The 12265-nt window shown below is 45.3% G+C and overlaps 1 protein-coding gene across 2 annotated transcripts in view; it reads right to left on the bottom strand.

Annotated features, from left to right (window-relative positions):
- Stxbp1 (syntaxin binding protein 1) overlaps positions 1–12265 on the bottom strand; it is a 67633-nt gene that overhangs the window by 22953 nt on the left and 32415 nt on the right. For both annotated transcript variants that reach the window (XM_026386528.2, XM_026386529.2), the window contains 5 exons: positions 6862–6938; positions 6016–6094; positions 4613–4716; positions 2552–2700; positions 604–688 (listed from right to left, as the gene is read on the bottom strand). In XM_026386528.2, coding sequence (XP_026242313.1) covers positions 604–688; positions 2552–2700; positions 4613–4716; positions 6016–6094; positions 6862–6938 — 494 coding nt within the window. The remainder of the gene's footprint in view (positions 1–603; positions 689–2551; positions 2701–4612; positions 4717–6015; positions 6095–6861; positions 6939–12265) is intronic.

Raw genomic sequence — 12265 nt, 5'->3', positions numbered from 1 at the left:
GTGATCAAGCATCCAGCTGGGACTAAGCAGTTCCCTGAACCCTGGACTTTCTGTTTTAGATACAAAGTAGTGATGAACAGCTCTGCATGTTGTTTTGTGTGGGGTGGGAAGGGCGGGGCAGGAAGGGCCCTCAGGGTCCTGTACATGTTAAGCTTGTGCTGTACATTGGGCTATGTTCCGGGTCCCCAGCTCTGCATCTTGACTGCAGTGGTTGTGACACACATCTGTGCGTGTGTTAAACTGTATCAGGGCTGTGCACACACAGAGCACATGCAAAAGCTAGTGAAATCTGAATGGGTTCAGAAGATTGTACCAATATCAACTTTTTGCCTTTGTTACTGTACTACTACTAGGGGATCTCCAGATGAGGACATTCAGTGTTGAAACTGCAAAAGTCCTGGTGAACAGATGCAAGTTGGTCATCCTGGCTATGTAGAACATACCTGGGCTCCCAAGGGCTTTGGACATGTCACTAAAGGCCGACACACAGAAAGAGCAGCCCTCACACATCTGTGAGCAAGAGTACTGCATCATCCCTTGGACTTTCACATAAACACTGTGGTCACTTTGTAAGATAACCTCCTGGCCCAGGCCCAGACTTACTTCCCCCATGGTTGGATCATCAGCTTTATAGGCGTCGAGTTTGTCCTGGATTAGTTGAGCCAGCAAGGCATTGTCCTTGTACTCCCTGACAAAAGAGGAGGAGCAGAGGTGAACCACCTGGGCACTAGGTGAGGCACTCATGGCCCAGGAAGGATGCAGGATGGCACAGGGAGTAGGAAATTCGTGAGCATGGTCAGTGCTGGGTTTTTACGATAAGAGTACATGCAGATACTACAAGTATATAAAAAGGAAAAGTAAAATGCTTGCTTCGGTACCTGAACAAAAAAAAAGTGATTTCCTTATTTTTTTTTTTTAATTTTTCTTTTAGTCATCAATGGACCTTTATTTTATTTATTGATTCGTGGTGTTGAGAATCGAACCCAGTGCCTCACACATGCTAGGCAAGCGCTCTGCCACTGAGCCCCAGCCCAGCCCTTATTTCTTCTTTTTTAAAAAACTGTCTAGATGGAGCAGAAGCCCAGGTAAACAGCCACATTCCAGACGGGCCTGGCCACTCCCCCTCCCGTGATCAGGACGTCTGAGCCTGACCTGCATGACTCTCACTTCTCTTGATTCAGACTCCACTGGGTCTTGTTTGGTTTGGCTGGTAAGTGGCATGTATGTTCACACAACCAGAGTGACAGCAGTGCCTGGGCTCAGACCTTTCTGCCTGGCTGAGCGTGAAGCACTCTCTGGGCTCCCCCTGGCTTTGTAGGGAGTTGGTTGATGTCACCTTTGCCAACCTCAGGACCATGGTGGCCCTGTTCCCCACCCAGGAGAGAGTGCTGAGGCAGGCTCTGCAGTGTAGGCCCCCAAAGATGGGAAGCCAGGCGCTGGGGCAGCCACGAGGTGCTGTCCATGGCCACCTGTACCCGCCGAGGATGAAACAAAAAGGTCAGGCGCATGTCTGAGCCTTAGCCCCCGAGCTCTGTTGGGCCGCGGCCCCACGCCCATGCTGCTTACAGCCTCTGAGTTGCAGGCCCCACCGCCTGGGGTCCCATCCTCACCCTCCTCCCTTCCACTCCTCACTCCAGGCCCTTCACTCCTCCTGCAGTGGCCCTGCTCTGCTCTCCTGGCTTCTCTGTACCCGTCTGCCCCTCAGCCCTGCTATCAGGCTTCCAAAGCACTGCGACTGCTCCCTGTCCCAATCCCCAGACATCCCAGGGAAGCCACTGAAGGACACAGTCCCAAACCTGGGCTTTCAGGCCTCCAGAAATGGCTTCCTCTATCTGTGTACTCTACATATGCACCATGCGGACCTGCAAGCCTCCCCATGCCTTTGCCTTCCCAACTCCAAGCTTCTGCTTATGCCAATGGCAAGAACCAATCACCCTCTCTCCATCCGTGTGAGATCTGAACCTGTCCTTCAAGATGCGCACATACATCACCTCTAGCCTGTGGTTGGCCAGAAAGGTCCTGAGCACCTGGCGGGTGCTGTGCTCAGGTGCTGGCCTCACGGGGCTAGGTGCAGGAGTGCACACCTGTACTCACCTTACCTACCCAGGGTTCTACGGCTGTGGCTGAGTCTTTAGCACAAAGCAAGTAAGTGCATGAATGAATGACCTCATAAAATCTGAGAAAAGTGTCCTTAGGAGAATTATTTTCTCAGTATTGCATCTTACTCTCAAATACCTCTACAAACATAATATTGGTTTTTAGAGCCTAGAAAGAAATTGAAAACTGGGAAACCCAGGCTGCAGGCCCACAGAGCTTACACTTTAGTTATTTGATAGTTAAATATATGTACATACTGTGCTCTTTTCTGTATGCATTATATTTCAGAATACAATTCAAAAGATAAAACCTTTAGAAGAATGATCTTAAGAGGGAGATGCTTAAACTTGACCTTCTGAGACAACTGCTAGAGGAAACATGAGACCAGAGGAAGACTCGGGGGCGCGCCTCGCAGCCGTGCAGGATGCCTGCCCAGCAGTCAGGTGTGCCTTACCCCCGATACCGCACAGCTGGGTACTCCTTCAAGGTGGCACACAGGGTTGCGATCTGCTCTGCCAGACGCTCTAGTATAGGATTCTTCATCTGAGCTTTGTGGGGACTATAGAAGCTTTGGAAAGAGTCAGCAGAGTCCAAGGAATATACCTGGGAGGAGAAAACAATGCAATTGGCATGTGCGTCTGGAAGGGCGAGCCGCAGGAGTCCCGCCACACTGGCGGTGAATTTGCAGGACATGTTTTCATTTGCTCCAGCGCTAGGCACCACACTAAACATTTGGGAGCTACGAGCGACCACAATATCCTTGTCCTCAAGGAGTTTTAAATCTAGCAGGGGTGTCGGGGGGAGCAGATATTAAGCAGAATGAGAAGGAAACTGCACAGTATAGAGAAGCTGGTAAATGCATGAGAAAATAAGACAGCAGGGAAGGAATGCCCCGGACGGGGAGGACACGTGGACTCATGGAGAAGGGACAGCTGACTCAAGGCTTGAGGAAGTGGGGTGTTCATCACCAGCAGGAGACTTCCCAGGGGCAGGAATGGGTGGTACCCCAGACCTGGGGCAGAGGTGCACCTAATGTGTCTGAACAATGACAAGCCAGGAGAACAGAAGAGGGGGCTGTAAGATCTCAAAGGCCATTGTGGATTTGGAGTTTTAAAAATTCTTTTAGTTTTTTTTTAAATACACACTCACACACACATATATATTAGTTGTCGTATTCATTTATTTATATGTATTGCTGAGAACTGAACCCAGTACCTTACATGTACTAGGCAAGTGCTCTACCACTGAGCCCGAGCCCCAGCCCCAGCCCTGCATTTGGTTTTAACAAATAAATCACAAGCTAGAAATTGTGCTGAGACTGTGAGCGAATGAATGAGGTTTTTGGTAAGTATAATAATATCCTGTCCTCAGTAAAATGTTTTATTTTTATTTATTTATTTATGTTTGTACCACAGATTGAACCCAGGGGTGCTCTATCACTGAGCTATATCCCCAGCCCTTTTTATTTTTTTATTTGAGATTGGACTTGAACTTGTGATCCTCTTGCCTCAGCCTCCTGAGTAGCTGGGATTACAGGCATGCACCACTGTGCCTGATTCCTTTTATTTTTTTTTAAAGGGTCCCAGGAGTTTGAAATTCATTTCTAATACTACTGAGCCTAATAGCTATCATTATTCTCACAAATCTTCATTTATTTAAACTATCTTGATCTTCTTTGGAGAGTTATTTTTAAAAAGGTCTATTACTTTCTTAAAGCTTCTGAAATGTAATATTGTTGGACAGGCTGAAGCTGGACTTTGTCCAATCTAGGTGGTGACAGGACTCATGCAGGGAACAAAAATTGCTGCTCTGAAGCAGGAAACAGGCTTCAAGCCAAGTGAGAAGGGACTAAGACCAGCTCTAAATGTTTGTGCTGTCTTTTCCATTCCTCCTTTTCTAAAATCAGGTCACTCTCTTGTTCTGGAAGCTGCTGTATAAAGATCCAATATGCTATAATCATCTCCTGTCGCCATAACAACATAAAGGTCTGTTGGTTTTGGTTCTTTGTCTGCTACAAGACATTTTAAGAAGATATGTTCTTTCACAACCAGCTTCAGTTTTACTGGTTTAACAACTTCGTTTTCTTCCAAGAGGAGAAGTTTGCTGCTGTGGCCTTTGGTGAGTGAAGGGTTAACAGTTACTCAGGTCACCATCTGTTCTTGCACGTGACCAGGTGATGCTATCTCCAATACAGCCTCTGCAGCAGATGGGATCCTCTGATCTGCCCCCCTCCTGCTAGGTTCTTTTAGGACTGGCTACTTGTGGTTATTTAAGGAGTCAGCCAAGATGAGTGACCACTGGGCAAGGAAGAAATGCACACAAAGAAAGGCTTGAGGCTGACAAGAAGCCAGAAGTGGTGCCTGTGGAAAACCGCTTCCATTAAATAAACATCCACACGTAACAGTCACACGGCCACCTGAACAAGAGGCCAACCCTCCCCCACTCCATCACACTGCCCGCCCTCCCAGAGCTCCAGATAGAATAATCAGCAAGCAGATTTTCTGCTCAGCCTCACCTGGGATTCATATGGGAGAAACGCAATGTTGATTTCCGTCAGCGTTTTGATGACTTTGGCTGCTCGAGATTTTACCAGCTCGTTAAACAGGGCATCTGGGCAAGCTGCAGGAATGACAGGGACAGTCGGGTTTCCTGGGCAGTGGCTGGTTCATTTAACAGCTGAATGCGTCCAATAGATGCTTCATTTTATTCAGGTTTTTAAAAGGCAACTAGAAAGTTCATGCCATCCTAAAATATTCCATACCTCTAGGGTATAGAAGGATGGAGACAGGAAGAGCTAACAAAAACTGCTTTCTGATCCCAAGGAAAGAAACCAGAAGTGATTAAGAAGGGAGAAGGAAAGGTCTTTAATGTAAATAAGCACCTCACATCTAACCTATTTATGATAAACAAAATAAGAAAGAAAATTTGTGGGAAACATGATTCAGGCATCGCCCTCAGGACTGCTGAGAAGTCGGCAGATGGGAGGGAACCATGATGTCTATGTGTCTCCCAGGCCTAACTAAGGCTTCCTGTGCCCAGAAACACATCATTGGCTTAATATTATTAATGCCATTTCCTTGCTCCCTTTGCTAATGATATTCAAGTACTATATATAAGGTCATTTCTTGCTATAACTTTTCCATTTTCTCGGAGGTGATTTTAGGGGGTCTCCTTAGAGAGAAGAGCAGGTGAGGGCTTGCTGTTTTATACTGTTCCACTCTTCTCTCATAGCTTCTCCAGTGGGATCTACGTCCAAACCAGCACAAAATAAGAAAGCCAACTTTAGAGCAATGAGGTAGATTCTATCTAATATAAGACCACTCAATCAGAATCTCTCTGTGGTTGAAAAACTAATGGAAATTTACTGCAGGATACAGTGCTACCTACAAGGCTGTGGCTGAAATGCCAAGGATAGCATCAGGAAAATTCAAGGCTCCAAGCCCTTTGTACTTGGAGGAGGTTCTGAGTGAGCCGTTTCCCGAAGGAGGAAATGCAGGATCTAACAGGTGTATATTTGTGTGTGTTTATTTTTTTACTTTGCAATTTATTATCTGAAGAGAAAATGAAAGGTTGGGAAAACCACAGCAACAATTAATTTCTTCCCTACAGCCAGGCACAGTGGCACATGCCTGTAATCCCAGCAGCTCAGGAGGCTGAGGCAGGAGGATAGCAAGTTCAAAGCCAGCCTCAGCAACTTACTGAGGCCCTAAGCAATTTAGTGAGACCCTGCCTCAAAATAAAAAAAAATAAATAAAAAGGGCTGGGGATACTGGTCAATGGGTAGAACACCCTGGGTTCCATCCTCAGTACCTCAAAGAAAACAAAACAAAAACATTCCTAAAACCTATTGGCCTGACCTGGCTGGGTTCAGCCAAATGAGCTCCCCTGTGCAGTGGGGGCAGCCCGAGGGGTACTTACAGTCAGTGAAGAAGACATGTGCAGCCCGGTACTTAGCAGTTGGTGGGTCCTTAAAGTCACTGATGAGACAGTGGACAGACTGTGGACAGGAACAAAAGAGGGCACTAAATCCAATTCTAGAAGCAAGTGGGACCAATATCTGAACTGAGCTCAATTCAAGCTGGCTTCAAGCTACTTGCACAAAATAGCGGGGGGTTTGGGCGTATGATTCTAACACATTCAGCCACAGCCAGATTTTGAGGATTTAAAATTAGGATTATTTCAGAGTTTAGCTCAGTCCAGAATGAGTGGCAGTGTCACATAACATGGATTCCTGAGAAGAGACTCACAAAACTGGTGAGGACCCTTGGAGGACACGAACAGCTGCACCTGCAGACTCACAGGTGAGTCAGTTTTCAAAAGTGAAAACTGGAGGGGAATTTTTTTATATAGATCAAGAGACCCAAGACAATTATCAACCAAAAGCAAGGAGGTGGACCTTATTTGGATGCTGATTTGAACACTTATGAGACAGGTAAATCTGAACACTAACTGGGTATTGATGAAATAACCCTGAAAATATGCACTCCCAAGTCTGGCGGGAGCGTGCCTGCCTGAAGAAGGAGTGCAGGGGACACGAACGACCCAGGACCTGGAATGCCAGCTTCGGCTTGCTGCATAACTGCCATATTTCAAAAGGTTTAACAAACTCTTCACTTTTCTTTGTACAAACACACCCTCCCCGCCCCCTTGATGGATTGCATGCTTAAACAGAGCAGTGTGTTAAATGCGTGCTTAACCTAGAAATGTCAGACGCTCTGTGCCACAGAGATCCCGAGCCCAGCATTCCTCTGGTGGAGGACTCACCTTCTCAGACGGGGTGATGAGGTACACAGCCTCCAGGCTGGGGAGTGGTTCTCTGCGCTTGTTAATGTCTTCCACAACTAGGCAACAAAACAGCCCAGGTGAATAAGGAAACAATGGCGGTCATGAAACTAGAAGCAATATAGACTGACACAGTCAAAATCTATAGTAGGGTGGGTGGGGCTCAATGGCAGGGCGCTTGCCTAGCATTTGTGAGGCCCTTGGGTTCCATCCCCAGCACTGCCAAATCAAGAAAAGAAAAGAAAATCTAGAGTAAGGGGAAAGAAAAAGAATCATTCACCCCTTCCTTAAAGTCACCACATTTCTTGGGAGTGCGTTCCACCGGTTCACTATGCCTAAGATGTTAGAAAGCCTGAAATCGTGCCACACTACATATCTCCCACTCTGCATTTCAGTTCAATTCCTTGATCTGTTGTGAGGGAAATGGAAAAGGCCACTCATCTGTTGAGAACGGTTCTTTGCTTCTTCCTTCAGTTTTTTCTCATCTGTCCTAAATAATCGCGATTCCTTTAGAATCTCCCTGCTGGGTTTGTCGGTAATTGGACAGCCTTGTCATCCTCCTCTGCACATCGGATAAAGCCCTCCAAATACATCCTCCGCACAGCACTCAACAGTTCAGAACCAGACACTCTGTTTGTTAAAGCCAGCTGCTGGGTTTTGATTTCCTTGTTTCCTTTATGGTCATTTCAGCTACTTTGGGGGCATCTTTGCCTCATCTGTCACCTGATAAAGCTAAGGGGGAGTTTACCTATGCTGCAACATCCTCTGGCATGGAGAGAACAGTACAGCTGTGTGGCTGTTGTTCTTCATGCAGATGATTTAAGTGAAAAAAGGCATCACTTCAGAAGTATACCTTGTGGCATTTACAAAGACTTTCACATCATGTTAAAATTAATTCCCTAGCCAGGCACAGTAGCCCACGCCTGTAATCCCAGCGGCTCAGGAGGCTAAGGCAAGCGGATCACGAGTTCAAAGCCAGCAGTAGCAACTTAGCAAGACTCTAAACAACTTAGTGAAACCCTGTCTCTAAATAAAATACAAAAGACGGCTGGAGATGTGACTCAGTGATTAAGCACCCCTGGGTTCAATCCCTGGTACCAAAAAATAAAAAATCAATCACCCAAACATTTACTTTGTCAGTAGTTGTAGAGTATTAAATTTCACAGGCTACTAAGACTTCCTCCAAAAATGTTTGGAGTCTCAACACAGGGTTATGAACTTTTGAATTTTGCTAAGTAAGGATACTGTTTGAGACCCACCTTTGGGGGAAGGGGAAAGCTGCATACGGTGGGGGAGGTGAGATGTCATCTACCACAGGAAGTCAACAGACAACATCAACATTGACAAATCCAGAGATAATAGCATAAGCATTTATTTAGGAATATGTATGTTTAAAAAAAAGTAAATAGGGCCGGGGTTGTGGCTCAGCAGCAGAGCGCTCGCTTAGCACGTGCAAGACGGTGGGTTCAATCCTCAGCACCACATAAAAATAAAATAAAGGTATTGTGTCTAACTACAACTAAAAAAAAAAAAAAAGTAAATAACCGGAAGAAAGAGTAAGGCAGCAGCCAGCAGCCCCTGGATGACAGGCCTGGGGCATGGAGGTGGGGCGACAGGATGTGCTCTTCTCGGCTGAGAGACTTGGTGAGCTGGGCCTTTCTTATGACAGAGGAAAAAGTAGGGGTGTTTGGTTGGAGTTTGTTTGTGTGAGATGGGGTCTCACTATGTTGCCCAGGCTGGTCTCAAGCCCCTGGGGTCAAGTGATCCTCCTGCCTCAACCTCTTGAGTAGCTGGGACTACAGGTACATGCCACCATGGCCAACTGAGAGAATAAATAGTTTTAAAAATTTATTGAGGAAAATAACTTTGTAAGCTCAAAATCAAGGCATGCCTGGTCTTAACATGGACATGGTCCCCAGATGACATAAAAATACTATAAAAAGCATGTGCTGGGGGGGGGGGGATGGGGTGGTGATTCAGTGTTAAGAGTACCTGTCTAGAGAATGTGCAAGGCACTGGGTTCGATTCTCAGCACCTCATATAAATAAATAAAATAAAGGTCTGTTGACAACTAACTAACTAACTAAATATGTGTGTGTGTGTGTGTGTGTGTGTGTGTGTATTTTTTTTTTAAAGGCATGTGTTCCCCCATCAACAGGGAAACCACAAGACATTATTACCATAATTTCACAAATTAAGAACTTTTTTGTTCCAGCCTTTTTTGTTTTTTTGACAGGGTCTCACTGAGTTGCTTAGGGCCTTGCTAAGTTGTCAAGGCTGGTCTTAAAATTGCGATTCTCCTGTCTCAGCCTCCAGAGCTATTGGGATTACAGGCCTATGCTACCATGCCCGGCACAAATTAAGGACATTTTAACATCATAAATAGGGAAGATAAGACTTGGCTTGGGCTTGATGACAAATGCCTATAATCTCAGTTATTTCCAGCGTGGGCAGCTTGGCAAGACCCCATCTCAAAAAACCAAAACAAACAAACAAAAAACCTGACATAATCTTAGAATAAAGAACAGACCTTAAAAGGAAATAATTAAATTCAACTAGTTTAATGCAAAACTCAACCCTCCTACTTTTCTTCCTTTAACTGGGGTATGGTGATAATTTTAAGACCTCCAATGGTCTGTGTGCTACACATCACACAAAGGTGCCTGCCTCCAAGGGAAAAAAATCAGGAGACACATTGCAACAGTCGTACCACTGATATTGACATTCTAGCTTGGAATAATACCTTGAAAGAAGTTGCTTTTCCTTTCAGGAATTTCATCGACTGATTTTGGTTATGGTGCTGCAGACTGTACACAAGGCCGCGGGCATGCTCGCTCTGTGCTCTACCACGGAGCTACAGCTGCAGCCCAAGAGACTGCTCAATCAATGCTGTTTGAAAGATTAAAACACAATGCTTCTTGAAAGGAGCCTTGGGGAAGAGTAGAGCTGCACAAATGTGAACAAGAGCTCTGGAACAGGAGCCAGAAGGTCTGCGTCCTTGCTCTCAGGTATGACTCTGGCTAGTGACCCTAGGCAGGTCACGGGACTTTTTTTTTTTTTTCCTCCTACTACCAGGGATTGAACCCAGGGGTACTTAGCCACTGAGTCACATCCTCAGCCCTTTTATTTAGAGACTGGGCCTTGCTAAGTTGCTGAGGCGGGCTCTGGACTCATGATCCTCCTGCCTCAGCCTCCCAAGTCACTGGGATTATAGGTGTGTGCCACCGTGCCCAGGTAGATGATACAATTTTTTTAAAAAATCTATTTATTTGGCTTGGCACAGTGGCACAAACTTGTAATCTCAGCAACTTGGCAGGCTGAGACAGAAGAATTGCAAATTCAAGGCTAATCTTAACAACTTAGCAAGACTCTGTCTCCAAAATTAAAAAGGACTGGGTAAGTAGCTCAGCGGTAGAACCTTCTGAGTCTAATCCCCAGTCCCACAAAACAAATAAACCAAAAAAGCTATTTCTTGGAAAAAATTATGATATGTGCATATATGAATATAGCATAACAAATCCCATTATTATATAACTATAATACACCAATAAAAAAATTTAAAAACCTATTTACTGTGAAATTATAACACTCTAAGAATGAATTAAACATAAACAAGGAATAACTGTAATGTGAATGTCTATATACACACTGCCCCAATTAAAAGAACCTTGCCAGTGTGGCAGAAGTGCCCTCTCCCCACGCCCCCTCCCTTCCCTCCAAAGAGCGCCACCATCCTCACTGGCATGGGAGCGCTATCCTTTACCACCTCCGCTTGCGTTCCAGCACAGCACAGCACTCTGCACATAGCACTGTCCTGTCTTGAACTTTACATACAGGACAATGCTGGGTGAGCACTCCTCTGTATCTTGCTTCCTTTGCTCCACGCTGTTTATCAGATTCACTCACGGAGCAGAGTAGGTCTGTTTTCATTGCTGTGCGGTGTTCTGCTGTGTGACTACACTCCACCTCAACTTATTTAACCATTCTGCTTTTTTTTCCTTGTGGTGCTGGGGTCCAAATCCAGGGCCTTGCACATTTAGCCACTTTACTTTCAAAGGACATTTTGGCTGCATCCATTTGGGGCTCCTGTGAGTGCTCCTGTGCGTGTGTCCTGGGCACTCACCCCTTGGGCTTGCTGGCTCACAGGACCACACCCCTTCACCTTTACTGAGCATGGTCAAGGGTTTGTCAAGGTAGCTAGACCAATGGACATTCCATCATTCAAGAGTTCCCATTGTCCTACCTCTTCACTGTCACTGGACATTATCAGAGCTTAAGTATTCTAATCTGGTGAGCCTATGTGGTATCCCACTCTGGTTTGAGTGGCATCTCCCTGATCATTAGAGGAGGTGGGCACTTTTCATGTATTTATTGGCTGAGTGGATTTCTTCCTTTGTTAAGTGTCCATTCTAATCTTTCTTCTTGATCTAACCTTTCTTTGGGCATTCCTTTAACTGATACTTTTTTTTTTTTTTTTAAAGAGAGAGTGAGAGAGGAGAGAGAGAGGGAGGGAGGGAGGGAGGGAGGGAGGGAGGGAGAGAGGGAGAGAGAGAGAGAGAGAGAGAGAGAGAGAGAGAGAGAATTTTTAATATTTTTTTTTTTTTTTTTTTAGTTCTCGGCGGACACAACATCTTTGTTGGTATGTGGTGCTGAGGATCGAACCCGGGCCGCACGCATGCCAGGCGTGCGCTCTACCGCTTGAGCCACATCCCCAGCCCATTTTAACTGATACTTAATGAGCATCTAAAACTGCATTAGTGCTAGGCAGTCAGTGATAAAGAGGCAGCTGTGGGTCACTCTTGGGGCCTTACAGTCTTGCCACACAGGTTGTTGGAAGCACCAAAGGTCAAACAAGAATAGCGAGTAGGTCCTTGGTTTATTTATACCCAAAGGACTTAAAATCAGCATACTAGAGTAATGCAGCCACGTTAATGTTTATAGCAACTCAATTCACAATAGCTAAACTATGGAACCAACCTAAGTGTCCTTCAATAGATGAATGATAAAGAAAATGTGGTATATATATTCAATGGAGTATTACTCAGCTTTAAAGAAGAATGAAACTATGACATATGCCAGTAAATAGATGGAGTTGGAGAATATCATGCTAAGCGAAATAAGCCAATCTCAAAAAACCAAAGGTCAAAGTTTTCTGATATGTGGATGCTAATTCACAATAAGGGGTGTGGGGCACTAGAGAAGAATAGAGTTACCTTAGAGGGAAGTGAAGGGAGGGAAGGGAAGGGAGATAGGAAGGATAGTAGAATGGAACAGACATTATCACTGTATGTATATATGTGACTGCAAGACCAATGTGATTCTACAACATGTACACTCAGAAAAATGAGAAATTAGATCCCATCTATGTATGATATATCAAAGTGCA

The sequence above is a fragment of the Urocitellus parryii genome, chromosome 4, assembly GCF_045843805.1.
Source record: "Urocitellus parryii isolate mUroPar1 chromosome 4, mUroPar1.hap1, whole genome shotgun sequence".
NCBI lineage: Eukaryota > Metazoa > Chordata > Mammalia > Rodentia > Sciuridae > Urocitellus > Urocitellus parryii.
The sequence above is the reverse complement of the archived record's forward strand: the minus strand, read 5'-3'. Positions and strand labels throughout refer to the sequence as shown.